General features: G+C 33.2%; 2 protein-coding genes across 2 annotated transcripts; both read right to left on the reverse strand.

Moving 5' to 3' along the window:
• Positions 1–4,294: 4,294 nt before the first annotated feature.
• Positions 4,295–19,052, reverse strand: LOC133184450 (UDP-GalNAc:beta-1,3-N-acetylgalactosaminyltransferase 1-like). The gene is made up of 2 exons (XM_061319534.1): positions 18,972–19,052; positions 4,295–5,718 (listed from the first exon to the last, which is right to left on the reverse strand). Exon 2 carries the CDS (start codon positions 5,710–5,712, stop codon positions 4,627–4,629), a length of 1,086 nt encoding a protein of 361 aa, XP_061175518.1. The 5' UTR covers positions 5,713–5,718; positions 18,972–19,052; the 3' UTR covers positions 4,295–4,626.
• On the reverse strand, positions 8,975–19,021 carry LOC133184449 (beta-1,3-galactosyltransferase 5-like). The gene is made up of 3 exons (XM_061319533.1): positions 18,968–19,021; positions 10,321–10,387; positions 8,975–10,160 (listed from the first exon to the last, which is right to left on the reverse strand). Exons 2-3 carry the CDS (start codon positions 10,353–10,355, stop codon positions 9,020–9,022), a joined length of 1,176 nt encoding a protein of 391 aa, XP_061175517.1. The 5' UTR covers positions 10,356–10,387; positions 18,968–19,021; the 3' UTR covers positions 8,975–9,019.
• Positions 19,053–19,368: the final 316 nt, after the last annotated feature.

The following is a 19,368-nucleotide window of genomic DNA, read 5'->3' on the forward strand; positions in this document are numbered from 1 at the left end:
CTACAATTTGATCGCAAAGGATTGCACGTAAAATTCAGAATCGATCGAGACAATATGTTTCTTGTCTATAAATCATAATGATATAAAGATAAACCATGGTAAAATCAAAACGGAACTACGCCCGACACAACCAGTGAAATTTGTTTTAGATTAGCACCAAATGTAGCATGTAGTTGTATCTTGAAAGATACGATAATTATGATTTTTCAAATTAAAAACATATTCAACATATATAATTCAAATTACTCATCGCCTCTGTTTTGTCTAGACTCAATTTTTAGTATTTCTTATTCTTTTTTCTTTTTTTTATTGTTGTATGTTTATGACTCTACTTTTCCTCTTGAGTGTTTACAAATAATGCTTACTCGTATTTATGTTATGCCCCCAGTGGGACCATGATTGGCAAATAAAATCAATTCTATATTGTTTTTTATCGAAATAATTTGAAAATTATCATCTCACTTTAATTAAGGAAGCTCCAAACACTGCACACTAAAGAGTTCTACTTGTAGGTAGTTTTATGCAGTTAGATTGATCTGCCTTTAGAAGTAAGAAAGAAAAAAATGGTTATTTATAGTTAATTACACAATTCAATAGATTAAAATATTCGTAGCATTATATTAGACCAAGAATAAGTAATAGAATTAATTATTCCCATTAATTTTCCCATTGTTAGTAAACAACAGTGATATCTTTTCACGAATAGTCCATTGTCTCTGACCATTTTTCCTGTGGAAGTAAGGCAGATACCCTACGTTGAAAATGAACTAAGAAGTCTCAATATGCACACCTTTATATGATATATTTTTCTCCAACTCCAAAAAGCACTTTATGTTAGTGTTTAAAGCTTCCATAAGAACAATGGACATTTAAGGGTTGTTGTTTTTTTTAAGTGTGGTTTTAGGGGTATATCAGCTTTGTTATTGTGCATATTGCAAACTTCTGACCTATCGACTCAATGAGAAACGAGTGTGGATGTCAAGTCGCATCTACGCATGCGCATGTAACGTACTGCGCTGGTGGCATTGTATTGCGGAGATACCACTATTTCGCCTTTGTCATGACCGACAAGGCGTACTCATTGGTGTCAAGTTAAAGTGACCTAGAAAGGTTACCCTAACAAAAAATCAGCTGCAAGTTTAAATTTATCGAAATACTTAGAAAGGCCTTTGTTATTTTTCCGTATCCTGTCAAATCGCCTCTGTTCATTGTAAATAATAAATAACACTATAAATTACATCAGAATTTCTGGGGGGAAAAATTCATTTGGTACCGCACTCAGTACTCTGCGCAATTAAGTAATAACATGCCTTTTAAACGTTACTATTTGTTTTTAAGTGACCCATTTCCCCAGTAGGTGTGTTCGGATTTTCATTGACGATTTAGAGGAGTTATTTGAGATGGGTCAGGATATTGACACAGAAAGTCAAAATACCTGTAATTTTTTTTTTAGGTTGTAAAGCTTGGAATTTGATACTAACGTCTATGACGTTAATCATGTCAGTTTTTCTTTAGATTACTTATGCTTTGATTGTTTGATAAAGAAGGGGATTCTAAAGACCTTTTCTTTTGACTACGTGAAGTTTTTCAAACATGAATTTATATATTATAATCACATTACATGTTTAAATCATTTTACTTTTGAGAATAATTTTGGGCATTCCAACGGTTGACCTTTGTTATGCTGTTCAAATAGCTCCATGTCATTTGAACGACACGGTCTCGATCTTGATGGAATGCACTTACATACTGTTAAGTTATTTGATGTCTGGGAAAGGACCGCATTATTTTGTGTCACCAGACCCATTCACCCACACTTCAGCATGAATGGACGACTTTTCAAAAAATTCTTTAAAGGACATTTATGGTCAATTGATTTCCATAAAGCTCAATTTAGTTTCTATTCATATAATTACGTACACTGATTTGTCATCCAGCATGCAGTAAAGAGACTTCATCAGTAGACAAGATGTGTTTGTTAAGACAAATGGCCCCAAAATATAGCAAAGTGGTATTGTAAAAACAATTCCTCATACTATTTATTTGATTATACGAGATGTTTTAATTGCCATTTAAAATTGGTCATTCAATGTTATGTCAAACCAAACATTTACTTGCAACATTAGCACGAGAAATACTAATCATTGATCTTATTTGACACGCACGTGTGATGTATCAGCACTGTTTTACAGATTGTCTGGTGCTTTTGAATTAGCAGAACTCAAAAAGTATTAACAAAAAGCGTAATCAAAATAATGTATACAATACGTTAGTATACAAACACTGATTACATGTAATTCTGGATCATCCCAATGTTTATGAGTACCTCGCTGTAAATCACAAACGTCGAAATGATCCAGAATAGTGTTGTGCGATACCGATTGGGGATTATCACTGACAAACAGACAAACAAGGGGTTTAAATAATTTGAAAGGGCATTTATGGTTGAATATTCGTGCAGCGTTTACCCACTGAAGTCTAAATAGTAAAGTTTTCGCAGACAAAAGAATAAAAACATTCTGCTCCCACCTTTGAGGTCATAATGTCAAAACATCAAGGTAAAACGAACTTTGTCAGGTCCAAAACTCTGATAGGGCTTTGACACCGTCGGTGTTAAGATTCAACTTTTTAAATTAAAATTCTGTTTTGTATTGTGCTTGGGTTGTAGAGCAAAAATTTCCCCAAAGCAAAAAATCTCTCGAGATGGATTCTCTCCATGGTGGAAATTCTGCTTTACAGGAAATATTTTAAAGATTCTGAAATGCATATGGACTTGATGATTCTAAAAATGGAAATAATCTTCTATAAAACAACAACAGTGCGGACTTCACAATAGCTATAATACATGTACATTGTATGCCTTGATGTTTCTGGGGAAAAAATATACTTCAACTCCTATTTAATATAATAGTGGTGTTCTGTAATCATTAGTAAGACGTAACAATGCCTTGAATAAGGATTTACTTTATATTAAAACATATTAGATATGTTTTTCTCAAACCGATACAAACCATAATAAAACAAATGTAGCCTTTAAAAACATTACTCTATCAGTATAAAGGCACCACAATCATATTAAATAGCTGAATTTATTTTGATCTCTAGTCTCTATGTGTTAAAAAAAGAGAAAGTTTGTGAGAAAGAGAGAAAGTTTGTGACTTAATGTTCCCATTATTTTCAAATTTTGTTTTTGTTGATCTCTGTAAAAAATAAAATAACAAATATAACACTTATATATATCGGAAACAACAAACATAGACATGATTAAATTGAGAACTTAACCAAAGATTTTCACTTATATGACATTAAAAAAAATTAAATCAGGATAGAATTAATTAAATGATATCAGAGCACCAATGCCAATATCATACAGTACATGTAATTTCTGGATCGGTAAAATAGTAGTCCGTGTACATGATTCAATAAATAAACAATCACAATAGTATTTTAATTTCCTGCTTTCTGATAATTTTTTATTCTTTTAAGAAATATGATTTTTTTTAAGCTTCCAATAAGTATTTCATCAACAGAAGTATTTCATCGACAGTGAACAGATTGTGTTGAATGTGACTTGAGATACGGTATTCTTTCCTGCTGAGTGTCTAAAACAGATTTTTATTAAAATTTCCATGTCAATGTCTGAAGTTGTTGATATACAAATCAATATAAATGGGCCACGTTTTTTTTTTTTTTCATTCTGGCGTTGGATAAATGGGGAAGAAATTCAAAGAGAACCTATACAGTATACGGGATACCAAAATATGACCTATTGTCAAGTAGTGTTTATTCATTATCTGTATTATACCAAGTATTAAAATAATGATCTAGAAGCAATCTGACATCCAAAACGTGCCTCAATGATTTTTAACTTTGTAATTTGAGACATCGCTACAAGGAGTCATGGCAACAAAACTGAAAAAGCGGTTTTTTTAGTTTATTAAGAAAAGATTCAATTGAATACTAGTATCGATTATCCGTCACTCCTCTAAAACAAAGTTGTCTTTTTTTTTTTATACATTCTAAACCTTAACCGGGCTTGACAAAATGTACTATATAATAGTTAAATACAAAAATAAATATAGTCTTTCTGTAAATATTCATAAATTTGTATTATATTTTCAGTAAAAAAGAGTAAAAGTAAATTTACAGTGTGGAGGAAAATATAAGAATTCTCCGATAATAAAGTGTTTTGACTTTCGTCGTAAATTTAAAATCCTGGCAAATCGAAAAGATCATGCTGGGGCACACCATGGATTCGTGTTTATTTTGTTTTACAAAAAAAAACTTTGAAATATTATATTTCATAATTTATTTGGTTTTTAATTGCTGGTTCATCAGGGAAAACTTGAATTTAATTTTATAGACATTGAATATACACTGTGTCAAAATTAGCCAAATCAGAAATCGTTTAGCGGAAAAAATTTTCTCCTTTTCTTGACAAAAACATTTTTCAATTATCAAAAATTTACATGAAATGCGATGCATTAAATGATACAATTATTATTGTTCTTTTAATTATATTATTATTTTATTTTTCACTTTATATATCAGTTTAAGCAAAACCTATATAAGAATCAATATGTTATTTACCCGAAACTTCATATCTAGATCCATAGTTACAATTCATCATATATAAAATTTCGCTAAAAACTGTTTTACAAACGTTTTCCAGGCAGAAAATATTTCTTTATGAGATGTATATCCTCTGCAAGCTATCACTTTTGAATCTAGATCTTTGCAATCCTTAAAGGAAAATAAAACATTGTTCATCTGTGGCAGGATATTTAGTTTCATTGCAACTATCCCTATGTATGAATCGTCCACTGCAATGTATTTCACATATGGAAACGCAATCACAAATCTTTGTGCAACATCCATACTAACGACATACGCACCTCCAGCTAAATACGGCGGATAAACTCTATTTGGATAGTCCTCTGTCTTCACAAAATGTGGACTTGCTGGGTGGCGCATAACTGGCGCTTTGTCAACTCTATATCCCACTAATAAAGATTGAGGATGTTCATGAGATCCTAGAAATTTAAGAAGATTTTTAACATTAAAATGAAAATCGTCATCCTTGTAAAGAATGTGAGTAGCATTTGGACAATATTTTACAGCCCAATTATATCCCATGACTGTCTTTATAGTCAAATTCTTATACGAATCTACAAAATCCTGTTGAACAAGGTCTCCATACATTGCATTTTCAACCATGGTGTTCTTATTAAGTTCTTTTTTGGAAGTACCCATCAAGAAAACAATTCGAACGTATCCTTTTTCGATTGGATTTTTCTCCATGGACATTCGCAGAGTCTGTCTCAAGTGAAAATTATCTGGCGCACTTTTTATGAGTATTAACACAAATAACGAATTATTTTGAGGAGGGGGTTCCTGACAAATATTGGATGGATTCAAAATATATTTATATGGATGGGGATTAAGAGGTTTTAATGGTATGCGTTGTCCACTCTCCTTCATCACAAGTAACTCTTCAAAGTTCACGTTATATGGATGTGATATATTGTAAGGATTATTCGTATAATTTTGTAATAGTTGCGGTGCTTTGGTATACTCCTTTTTCTCCAGATGTCTCTGAACTTCCGGTGGTTGGTTAAATAATAAGGTGAAGATGAACACTACAAATGTTGGAGTTAATAAGCTCAGTATCAATGGCAGTCGACACAATGCATACTTCCACCGGCGCCGCATTGTTAGCTGTAAGAAAAAAGTGAGTATTTTAAAGTACATGAGCACTAACAAAGGATTACAGAAACGTCTATACTAGTGCATTAAGTTGTGATTTCACTGAGCTACAGGTCCTTATAGTCGTAAGCTAACAGTGTAGGGAAAATATTCCAAAATGTTCGCGTTCTAATGGGGGAGACTGAATGATATCGGAAGTGCTGAGAGGAAACGTCTGATTCTCTCTCTCTCTCTCTCTCATATTCACGTTCGAATAAAATGCAGAATCTTTTTTTTTTGGATTCCCCCCTATTTAAAACATATATTTAAATCTCAGTTACTCAGAAACGTTAAGAGAAACAGTGATAAGCAAAGGCACCTGAAATGTGGATCGATACCCCCTTAAATATATATTAAAAAATAGTAAGAGCCTATATTTTCTCTATAATATGCGATTTCTCCGTCTAGGATATTTCTATGCAAACAGACTGAACTTTTTCTCACGTTTAGAGATTGGCCATGTACGGTAGAAATTCGGAGAAATTGCATATTATTAAGAAATTATAGACTCTCGCTAATTTTTTCAATTAAGGGGGATATCGATCCACACTTCAGGTGCCTGTGTGATTAGGTGAAATAAATTTCTGTTTGTTATCCCCCGCCCCCCTCCGCGTTCTACGGGACTGAAATTTGTAATATTCTTGGAAGGGAGAACATTCTTTTGAGCTGTGAAATCTCTCATTCGCAGACATGCAAAGCTTAAGTGTTTTATTGCATAATTTTGAAACTGTGGAATAAACTAAATTCATTTCTTTAATGACAACTCCCTTTATTCACTTCCAGCAATTTTAAAATTGAGATAATGTAATAATGTGAAAAACGGCTGAATACATAATGACAAATTTATGCAAACAAGACACTGCATGCACTTTTAACAAAAAGAAATACCTTGGTTTGAAATTCAAGAAATTCAAAATTAAGACTGTTTTTACACAATTTTCAAGTGCAAATTTCAAGACCAACTTATAAGTGACTGAAGGTCATTTTTGAAGGAATCATCAACCTCTCGTCTACACCTTAAGATGCATTGGAAGTGTTCTTTCTCATTCTAAATCACTTGGCCTTCCACAGTATTAGATACGGTTGAAGAATTTTTTCTACACTTAGTTCTTTTCAGGTCATCCTTGTACCACCGAGTTTTAATTTTCTGTTAATATCAGATTAAACCACTTTTTTGTGTATGTGGTTCAATGTCTTCTCAAATTCTCAAACTGTGCAGCACAAACCAGATTTGTGACCGAAAAGCCTGTATTGTTAATCTCAAAACAGGGTAATGTAACCTTCAGCAATCTAATGACATTGACAATTTTTACGTGCTCAAACGTAATAAAGGATATCATTTTCAATCGAAAAATTCCAGTGCTCTGCAAAAAAAGGGCGACGCATTGTATGCGTATTATATTAACAGGTCAGTTAGACACTTGCTAATTCATTTACAGAGATAAGATATATCAGAAATGCAGGTGCCATACAGTTTTTAGGAAAACTTGTGATATCTTGAATTACCCCATGTCTGCAAATTCACTTCACAATGCCGCCTCCCAAAAAAGTACATTGAAACCTGACTAATCCGACATGCATAGGGAGATAAACTTTGTTTCGGTATAGACAGGATGTCGGATTGCAAAGGCGACGGATAAGACAGTTTTTACTGTAAAAATCTTTCTTTTTTTATTGATTTCATCATGTGCCTTTTCAAATATTCATGCTCGGGTATATGTGAAAGTGAATTCGCTATCATACTTTGGTGCTACATGTATGTATACATGATACAGTAGTGTATTATCAGAGTCCAAAGCATCACTTCTGGGTCATTAAAAATAATCCCGAAACTTCCACGCTTTATGACTTCAAACCGATATGTAGCTGTTTTATTGTGTCAAATGAGACTATTTTAGGACTTTGGTCAGCGATACTCAAGTGCACCTTAGTCCAATAAAGAATCTCTATTTTAAATATCTTGCTAATTCATTTTTTATCATATTACAATAACATTTACAGTGTACATGTAATCCAAAAATACAATGTAGCTACATTCTCTGGTATATTTTGTCAATTTTGATTTGAAAACTGAAAGTGACGAACGTTCCTGGTATCCGAATTGCCTTGTAGATATACAATAAAGCGGCCTGTGTGATGCATTATGAAATTTCTGCAAAATTCTACGTGTCATAATTACTTTTAGTAAAAACATTGAGTTTGACACAGGTATCTGGAATGGTTGACTTTATCTTGAACAGTTCTTAATTTCAAAATCTGAATTTTTCGAGTAAACTATTCATGTTAAAGAGAAATGCAACGATTTTATACTAATACATTGATTAGTAAGGGCAGGAACCCACTTTTGGAAGGCGACAATATAAACCAACTTCACAAAACGCGAATCAGCTACGCGCAATGAAGAATAGAAATATGTGTACATATTTACATGCACAAGTAAAAGTATATGTTCATATATCCCTTATATCCTACAATTAACCCCACCAAAAAAGGGGGGATGGTGAAGCGGTAATTGAGAACATTACTGGTAGTGTTTTTATCAATAAAAACCGATTACTATCCTTCACTAAGACATTCCACCTTCTAGTACCTCTGAATAATGTATGAGATTGAATGTTTTTCTGTCTATGAAGCAAGAATGGACTTTTCACCTTTGATTTATCGACTCTGCATGTAGTCAATTAATTAGGTTTCTTTCTCTGACCACCCTGCATCTCTGGCGAGCATGAGATATAATTGTCAGATAGTATCATGTGTCAACCTTTGATACAATGCTCAGATTTTAATTAAATTAGCATTTAAATAAACATAGCATACTTTGACCTACTTGGTGTAATAATTCGTATTGACCTATTTTATGACTTCCAGAGCAGCGAGAATCTATAAATGTAAAGTTTTTTAAATTGCACTTGGGAAATTACGTTCTGCATTATTCAGAACCTTATTTGACTTTGCCAGAAAATCAACGCATTCAATGACATTTAGAAACCCCATTCACTAAGGAAACAAAGGCTGATAAAGAACAGAATAAAACTTCTAGCAAAATTAAAATATGTATTGGTAAATATACGTGAAAAACAATATACTGGTAAACTATGATAACAGATACTTTTCTTCAAATATATATATATATATATATATATATATATATATATATATATATATATATATATATATATATATATATATATATATATATATATATATATATATATATAAACAGTGGCAGTTTAAACGTGGCAAGTTATATTATTCATTACACATTAACTACAGATTAAATGTTAACTTTCAAAATAGCTCGATTAACAAAGTTTTTCCAGTCTTTTAAAATTTCATCCGTTGATGTATAACCTCGGCAGGATATGACTTTATCTAAACTGTTACAGTTTTTAATTGTGAAGCTCGCCTCGTTGTTTAGAGTAATGTCTAACTTCATTGCAAGTACACCTATATATGTGTCCGCCATGGGTATACTCTTCACAAATGGAATGATAGTCACAATCTTTTTGGCAAAATGCATGCTAACTATGTAACTATTTCCAACTAAAAATGGCGGATAAATTTCATGTGCATAAACTTCTTTGGCCACAAAATATTTACTTGCTGGCCTTCGCACAGTTGGCGATTTCAAGCGAAGAATTCCCGCGAATATTGAATTCGGATCTTTATGTTTCTTAATAAAACTGTCCAAATTTTTAACATTAAAATGATAATCATCGTCCTGGATGAGAATGTGCGATGCTTCAGAACAATATTGCACAGCCCACATGTAGCCCATCACAGTTTTATGGGTCAAATTTCTATATTTGTCAATGAAATTCTGTTGTACAATATCGTTGTAACGCGCATGTTCCACCAACACATCCGTGTTTTTATCTTCCGGGTTAGAGGAAATTCCCATAAGAAATACAATTCTCATATATTCATGATATTGTTTAAGGGATTCCCAGTTCCATCGTATTGTCTGGCGAAGATGAAAATTATCTGGTTCACTCTTAATGAGAATTAAAACACTTACGTTCGCACTCCTTTTCAGGGGCGGATTTGTACATTTGGTGGTTGGATTCGTTACATACACAAAAGAATTTACATTAATGGGTTTCAGATTAAAACTTTTTCCTTCCTCTACTTTGCTAACAAATCTCACAAAATCAATATCATATGGGTGAGTGAGAAAATGTGAATTGTTGTATGATGATTTATTGTAGAATTTAAGGAAGTCCGTTTCTGTTGTCTTCATTGTTGGTTTTGGAGTCGTTTTTGTGGTCGTTGGACTTGGTGTGGTAACTTCCGGTGATATTTGCGAATGATGCATTTGCAGCATAAAAACTAAGACAGTTGTGATAGCAAAGTAAAGAAACAGTTTCCAAATTGGAATTTGAAGCCTTCTGGTGAAACAGGAAGTAACTGAATTCCTGAAAAAATGCATCTCATTAAAATAGAAAATTTCAAAAATCTATCAATATTTTTTTTCGTAAGTTGGATAAATGAACAATTTACTTGAATATTTTGCTTTTGTTTGATTTTTTTATGATTCTGATCTAGTTTATTTTCATTTGACAAAGTAGACCTTACCTAGAACTGTGCTTGGTAATTGTCTTGTACTTCATCCTCTCTTTTTCAGACGCTGTGGGATAGTGACCTAAAACCGAACCGGTTAAGAATGAATGGTATCAAAAGTCACTGAAGTACAGAGACCTGTTTAAGTTCAGACCGGCTTTGGTTGCCACGGTTTTAACACTCTGCTCTTCGATTTCAAAGAAAAATAGCCATCAAATTATCATTGTTAAAATGTACTTCTTTTTTATGAGTGCAAACACTGGGTCAAACTAACCTCGAAGGACACAAATACACAAAATTCCAAATAAACAACTTTGCATGCTGAGGTAGTAATCTACACGTACAGATGTTTTTTGTTTTTGTTTTTCTTAAATATTTAGATGTAATCGCTTGTTATTCAAAGCACGACATCGTCCTACAAGGTGTAGGAATACGTCGTAACTGGAACTACTAATAACAGCGTAATTTATCAGTCATTTATTATGTAACAGAGCTACACTCATACGTGTACAATGTCCTGAGAACAGTAATCTCTTGTTCTAATAAATCTAACTGTTCTGCTCAGGTCACTGAATTCTTTTTAAAATTTTTTTTTTTTTTAAACCTCCCATCGATTTTCTTTATATAACTGTTGCTTGTTCAACACTGAAAGTTAATTTTTTGACTAACAACAACGGGACCATAGGGTCTCAATTTCGCACGATTGTACAAAAATTAATCAACTGGGGATCGTTTCTTCTTTGAGACAACACCACAACAAAATGCATCAAAACTTTGACATCTTGACATCAAGGATGCGCTGCAGTAGGAAATATACACTTGACGTGATGCAGCGACACAGAATACCGGATATCAGTTCGGGGACACACACTACATCCTGGTATTGAGAGTTCTATATGTACTGTAAGGTCCACTCACGGTGTAGAGAAATCAATTTACGTAATATTATACCTGCTCCGAGTTTATATTCCAACTGGGAGAGGGACAGTTGAATAATGAATTAAGTAATATTATCTTTAAATCTGTGGGGAATACATGTACTTAGAGGCACAAGGAATTATGGGGAAACATTATTATACGTAGGCTAAATATTAAGTAATAAATATTTTATTAAAAGTCAATGTCATTTGCAATATACGATAGGTTTTATATACATTAGTTATAGATGGTCACCATAAAATTGAAGGAAATTTCAGCATTGTTTTCAAAAGTACAGATAAATTATTTTCTAATAATTTTTGTGAAAACTGACTTCAAACCACAGTCATGTGAATACAATGTATAACTTACTGACCGGTATAAACACGCTTATTGTGTAACAATATAGTTTTTAAATGTACTAACATATTTCACAATTCTTATCACATTCTTGCCAGATGTTGTTATAATCCGTTTCCTGGTGTAAGTGGATTCTAAATTTCATTGAAAACTGAGAATCTGTAAATTTTCTAAGTTATATTTCTATGTGGCTAACAATCGCTATACTGCGTTAGTGTTGGAAAGAATGTCACGTGCTATTTAGGATACATTTAAAATGACCTAATCTTTTTAACGTGCCACATAAGACAATTGGTTGTTTATATCCTTTAATTCCGAGAAATCTCAAAATCTCTGTCTTACTGAAGGCAGGTGAGAAAATATTAACAAAGTTTAATCATGGGAATATAGTATTGATTAGTTATCGTTTGTTGACTTGTTCAAGTAATACTGACAGACAAAAATCTATTTTTTTTTCTTATAAAACTTTTTTTTTGGTTATCCAATTCCAAATCAATACAACTACATGTGTACATGTATGAACTGCTATATACATGATACAAAATATATTGACTGTTGGCATCGTGAAACAAGAAATATAATCTTCACTCGCTATCTGGACATTTAGCATATTCGATGACAGGAAAGTGTTCACATTATTGGTAGAATCCGATGATTCTCGGAACAATGTTGACCATTGTTGATGCAAAAGCACACAATTATCGAATCGTTTCGAACACAGTGGGTAGAAATATATCAGCTATGGATAAAGGGGGTGCAATGAGTCCCATTTTGAAGATTTACAATGTCTTGTTAACAATGTTTGACCAGTGACCGATCATTTATGAATGCTTTTATCACTCTGCTGACAAGCACTTACAGTACAAAGCAATTCCACATTTAATCTCATTTACGCCCATAGTATCCTCACTGCATTTCGCAAGAAATGTTAGAGTATAATCTGTACGCTTAGGTTTCACGGGACATTCAAAAGGCTTTACTACACTATGGTGACTACCCTAGTATTTTACATCAAGGCACCCTCACTCCTATTCTTTTAGTGTCTTCCAAACCCGAAAAAAAATTGTCCTTGCAGTAGAAATCTACAATTTTAACCAAGTTATGTGTAAAAAAAAAATGTTTTGTACAAAATGTTTTGTACTGTAAGCCTACCTTCTTTTCGTTACTCCAATGTTTAATGAACCGGTCTCGCCCCCGCCCTTCACACTATTCAGACTGACCAGTCTAGCAGATCAAACCACGTTAATCCGTTCCTGGATCTCATGTAACAATTTTTACATCTATCAGTCTATATCCTATTGCGTCCAGTTTGATACAGGATAGTCCCTTGTCATGATTCATTTAAATAAAGCTATCCACTGACCAGAATTATTCATAAGGGTAACTAAGTAACATTAAAAACACCAATATGTCAGTGTATGTATCTTTACATGATTTTACCTGAATATTCATACTTTGAGAAATACTATTCTTTGGAACCTCATTTTTTTTTTTTATTTAAAAAAAAAACGTGTTCTGTTAACAACCGCACCATTCAACAGGCACTTATTAATGGATGGATCGACAAACAAGGGGGTAGCTCCATTTAATCCCGGGGAGGATCGTAAAGAAACAATGACTTAAGAACAGCTGGGGATTTTTAATTCGTAGGAGAGGTATATACTGTGTGACCGAAATCAATGTACAGGATTAAACCATCCTTATCAGGCAAACGAATTTATCAACAGTATCAATGTATATACACACAAAGATAATTAATTACGTAGGAAAAAGGTTTACTGTAAACTTAATTAATCTCAGAAATAGTCTGCTCAGTTTTCGCAATATACATTTCACAGCGTATGAAAGGTCTACAAGATTAGGGGTTTTGATGATCCCGAAAACGTGATAATTTGAATAACCGGGTTAGTCTTCGATGCCAAGCCTATATACTCAAATATTTGTCGCACCGAGATAGTAGCTCAGGGCACTTGTTCACCTGATACTCTCAAAGGAAATGACTGTTTCAAATACTGCGTACATACACACGTGGATGAGAAAAATTTTTTTTTTCAAAAACAGATCCAGATATCATTTCAAAAATCGTGATAAAAATTCAAAGAATCACTATCATTTTTGTAGACCTTTGGACAAGCTTTTATCATGACTGACTACATTTTTCAGATAGACTATCTAATCTGACGGCACTGCACCCATAAAAAGTACACACAGCTAGTGTAAATTTAAGATATGGTTTGCAAAATCTTAAGTTATAAATGAATGACTATACCGTTATAGGCAAGACCTTCAACAATTACTGTGGTAAGTGTTATGGGTGTGCCTCCATAAAAATCTATACCCACCACATCATAATCAAAGTACTGAAAGTACTGAAAGCCGGGCTTTAATATGTTCGAGTGTATTGTCTAATCCTAAATTAGTACATATTTGAAAATCTTTCTTTCTGACCATTGATATTTAACAGGTAGAGTTTGTATGATTATGATTAACAATAACCCATCTACCAATAATTAAAATTTACGGTCCAGAAACCAACGTTAAGACCCCAGGATAGGACTTGGTGATATTTTTAATGAAAATACATTTATACCTTTCTAAACATTAAGCTCACAATGGTTATGCATGGTAACAGTGCACTTTGAGTGGTTTTGCTGATTCATACAGGCACATATATAGTATCGGAGGAGCTAGGGGTGTCACCATTTTTCAAACATAAACTTTTACAATGGACAATGTACATTGAAAGGTTGATTGACTCTTCGCAATAAAATTTAAATTGGAACTTTCATCTCACTCTTCGTAATATAAACCAGGTATTTATCACGAGCGACGAACAGATTTACTAAAAGCAAAATGGATAGTCTAATTTTAATTAGATTGTACCCATCATTTTATTGTAGCATATTAAAAGTACCGTTATTTGGTAATGAATTAATGAAATTCGAAATGTGAAAGTAAGTTGTAGCCCACCCCTACTCCTTCTCCAACGGAATAGGATTTTCGGGTTTGGACAATTCTCCTTTTTTCTGATAATGATACTACATGCCTGTATTAATCAGAAAAGAAATATTCTTTATTTTTGGTCCTCTAGGAAACCAGCTGCACGAAAATTATAATTATCTAATCTTTATGACATGAATATGAGTCTAGTTCTAGTTCCAGGTTCGGCCATAATGGTCATTGCCTGAGAAAATCATGATGTATTCAGGTCTTTATGGCTCGTACATAGATGGCTCTTCATTCTGAACAGGAAGTTTTGAAGCAAAGACTAACCAACTTTTTCTGAAAAATTATGTGTTGTACTTAGATAAAGACTTGTGAACATTTTTATATGTTGTTTTCTTTTAATTATATATTAACATAAACGATTTTTATTTCCCAGCACCCTTGAGAGCTTGCATGTGCTTTAAGACTTTTTTTTTGGAATGCGCGCGCACGCTCAATATACTGTAAAGCGCTTTGGGAGCACATGCGAGATGATTCCAAGGTGAGAAGTCTCGAACAAAATTTTCACATTCAAAACATACCATTGACTTTTCACTAAAAATTTGATCTGAATTTGTAAGCATAAAAATTTTCTATGCTAAATTGATTGTTAAATGGGTATCAATAATTTATATATTATACATAAACATATTCACATGAAATTTCTATCTTAAAGTTTACATTTTTATTTATTTATATTCCTGGCTCCACAGAATATAAATCTTTATCCCAGTCATTTAAATTAATACTATTAAATTAAAATATTAACCAAATGGAATCGCATTGTTTATTTCATATTATGAAAGAAAACAAATAGTTTTGAACTTCATTTACATCACCTTTACACAAGATCTTAGTCGCTCGCGTGGCCGGTGGTAAGAGCGTCTGCTCTAGAGTCGCGAAGTAAGGAGTTAATCCTTACGTCGCGGGTTCGAATCCCACTGTGGGACGTGGAGACCGGTCCTTCCGTTGAGACTGTATAAACCGAGGTCCCGTGTCGCAATAGGTGCTTGCACGAAAAAGATCCCTCACTGCTCAATGGCCGTAAGTGCCGAGTATAGGACAAAATTTGGAGCTCTCCACCGGCAAGTGGTAGTGTCTCAATATGAGTGAAAAAATTCTCGAGAGGAAAGGTTAAACAACATACAAACAAACAAACACAAGATCTTAACCATCATAAGGATTTTTGTTCGAAATTATTTATTAGAAAGGAGAAAGTTATTTTAATTGCATTCAGGGTTATCGAAGTAATACCGTATTTTCAAACCCTTTTCTTTAAACGCATTCAAATTTTAACTTTTTTATTTGAGTAGTAATATATTGAAAACATTACAGCATTACCAGTATTACAACTGTAAGATTAATCTTTATGAATATTTACCTACATACATCATTAGGCTGAAAAAAATTTGTTTGTTTCCGGTTATACCCGACTGACCTCCTACACATTTTTTATTTTTTTTAATTCTACCAATAACATATGGCTAGTGAGGAGAATATATAAGTCATTTGTTTTACTTAATGTCACTAATTTAAACATTTAAGGTCACTAATTTTAACTTTTAAGAAAACAATTAATTTTTTACAAAAAATGTTTGTCTGTCAATTGCCAAACCTTTTTTTAAAAGAATGTTGAACCATATGATTTGCTGATTTTTCTTTAGATATATTTGAATTAGAATTTAATTTTTTTAAAAATTATATTCATATTGGTTTAATAATTTATGTAATTCATAGTTAAAGAAATGCACATATTTTTAGAGATATTCTTAAAGTTTCAAACAAACAGTACTTTTATCGCCGACTAGATGCACCAGATACACCATGTACAATTGTCAGGCGACCTAATTCAGGCATAACGCACATTAATTAATTCTTTAAACTCCAATTTACTTATCTATGCATTTGCTGAAAGACAAAACAGAGAATATAACCACTCACATAACATCGACGAAAACGATATGAAATATAGCAACCTGTCGAAAAGCCCGCGCTTATTGAAAATAGTTCGCTTACAATATGCATTCAGTAGCGTATGTGCACAAATTGTTATATCACGATTATCCTAATAAAGTAAATATCCAATTCCTCTTTCAATTTAATTCTCAAACAAAAATATTGATCAATTAACAAATCCGTAGATTGAGATGTAAAAAATATTTGTTTAAGTATCGTTTTTCAATGTGACTATTTTGTTTATCGGAAGCGTCTGCTTTGACGCTGTTAGGCTTTTTGTTTACTTTTCTGAACATGTGCTATTTATAGTAAGGCAGTCGATCACGATGCCTACAGCCAGGACTTTGCTTTCAGCAAAGCCCGGCTAAAAACGCATGCATATTTAACTAAGCTGGCCCCTGTTTCTAAAAGTTACCTTCTGTTTCCTCAAGTAAATGTGGACAATGAATCATTTTCTCCTTCTCAATCTGTTGTTTTTTTTTTTTCGATGATGGGGAGCACGTTTATGTTGGAAATTCCAGATAAGCGTTTATACCCTAACCGGAATATTGCGCGTTAGATAATCCTTCTCAATTAAGTATTGTATTCATACAGTATTTTCTATATATTAAGTACTTCACTTACAAGAACATTATATACGTTCGTGAGTAAAACTCTTCCTTGTTTTCTTTTTTTTCTTGACATAAAACATATTTATTTGTAAAATTTCCTGTTTTAAACTTAAATTTATAAACATCTATAAATTGGGACAGCGCTTACGGCCATTATTGACCGCGGCCATGTGTACTTCAGTCTGTGCACAGTGGTCAGCCAACCAGAACATTTCCATTACATCTCTTATAAAAGCAAAATTTTTAAAGAGCTATCCTAAATTCTGTCACGCCCTCCATTATTTTTAAATCCATTGACGACATTAATTAACCGTATTATAAAAATATGGAGTCTGTTTTGCATCTTCTTACATACACTAGGCGTCGGAACCGGGGGAGCTAGGGGGAGGCTTAGCCCCCCACGTTTTTCTCAAAGATAGACACAATATAGGCTTTGAAAATTGGGGGTTAGCCCCCCAACGCCTTTTTGTCGGTTTAGCCCCCCCTTTCAATTTGCTTTCGACGCCAATGTGGTATATAAATAAAATGAAATACACACTGAACAAAATTGGCAAAGTTCTTTTCAAAAATTGATATCTCTTAATAAACATTTTCTTTTAGGGATCTATTTCCTTTTAAGTGAAAGCCAGTTTCAAAACATTTATGTTTTTTAATGCCCTGTAAACGAACTTCACAGCCTCTAGGATGTCATGCATTAATGTATTACAAGTCCAGTTCATGAAATAGAAACTATGTGTACTTGTGTCTTTTTTCTACTCGTTTTACCTACGAAGAATCGTGACGTAAATATCAATTAACATAATCATATACCCCAGTAGCACTGGGCGAGGCCGTGATTTCTAAGAATCTGCGAGAATAACAGATTAATTTAATTAACTGGGATTCAGCAAAGAAATCGATTTCCTATAAGTTTTGGATGATAACAAATGGTCTTCTTATTTCAAATTATAAAAGGTATACGACCTCGACTTATACAGTTTCTAGAGAGAGAGGGAGAGAGAGAGAAAGTCTGTTATATCAATATTAAATATGGACAAAATCACTTATACTGTATTACATGAGGGAGTGTTTGGGCACTGTTCGGCGTATCGATTGCTTATATGTTTATTCGTAATGTCCAATTCTAGAGAAGATAATAGAAGCGTCGCTGTTTGTTTACATTGTCAATGAGCCATTTCATCTTCACAACAATAATTGACCGAGAGACCATTCTCGACTGGAGGAAGACGGCCAACCTATCTACATAATACCCGAGCAGCCTCCGGTGAAGAACACTTTATACAAAACATCTTCAATTATAGAAATTTCTCGGCAGGATTTTCACAATTTCATAATTATTATGAGAAAAAAATAAAGCAACTCTGCCAATCCCGAGGAATCTTTGACAAGTTCGTTTAGATTCTCTTTGGACTTCATTGTCTTGTAATGAAAGAAGTTTCCGTCGTACAAACAAAAACAAAATATTATTTGGGCATGGACATTTTGAAAAATTCAGAGGGAACAGAGCTTTTTCACAAAGGCGTCTTTATTCAGGGTCAATTTACTTGTACTGAGCTGACTATAAATCTCGGGGGAAAAAACAATATATATTTGCATATTTCGGTGGCAATCTGGTCCATCAATATTTTGTATAATACTGATCAACCAACTTCTTGATCTGAGTGATCATTTAAATTAATCAGCTTTAGTATCAGTTGACGCGTCATTACACGTATTACCTGTTTATCAGAATGGTACCAAACATTTTTCTTGTTTTCTTTTGAACACAAGGACTACCAACAAAGAAAATGTTGTTTTTCAAGCTTAAGCAATGCAAAAAGAATTCAATTTACTTACTAACTATCCGAAATTAATCCTTAGTCCACTGCACCTCTTGTAGCGCGTCCGCTCTCCTCGACCATCTAATCAGAATTAAATACCTCAATTCATGAAACGCTGCCAAGAAGAGTCGGGTACGGCATACAGTGTATGTATCGTATGCTATATAATAGTGACCTTTTTTTTAGCTTGTATCAGAAGGAAATTTATTTTTTAAAAAGGAAATTTATATCACAATACTATCAGTAGTATGTATACGTAGGAGACATGGTAGTTTGAGCTTGTCGTGTAAAAACGCTTTTTTAAAAAAAATCTACCAAGCAAGTGCAGCATAGACCAATTGCACATCCTAGAGGCTTGATTTCTAATCTATCGGAAACCAATATTTAAAGTCTAGCTTCCGTCGCTTCCGGTT

This window comes from Saccostrea echinata, unplaced genomic scaffold (assembly GCF_033153115.1).
Source record: "Saccostrea echinata isolate AGI-Se365-2 ecotype Australia unplaced genomic scaffold, CSIRO_AGI_Sech_v1 ptg000010l, whole genome shotgun sequence".
NCBI lineage: Eukaryota > Metazoa > Mollusca > Bivalvia > Ostreida > Ostreidae > Saccostrea > Saccostrea echinata.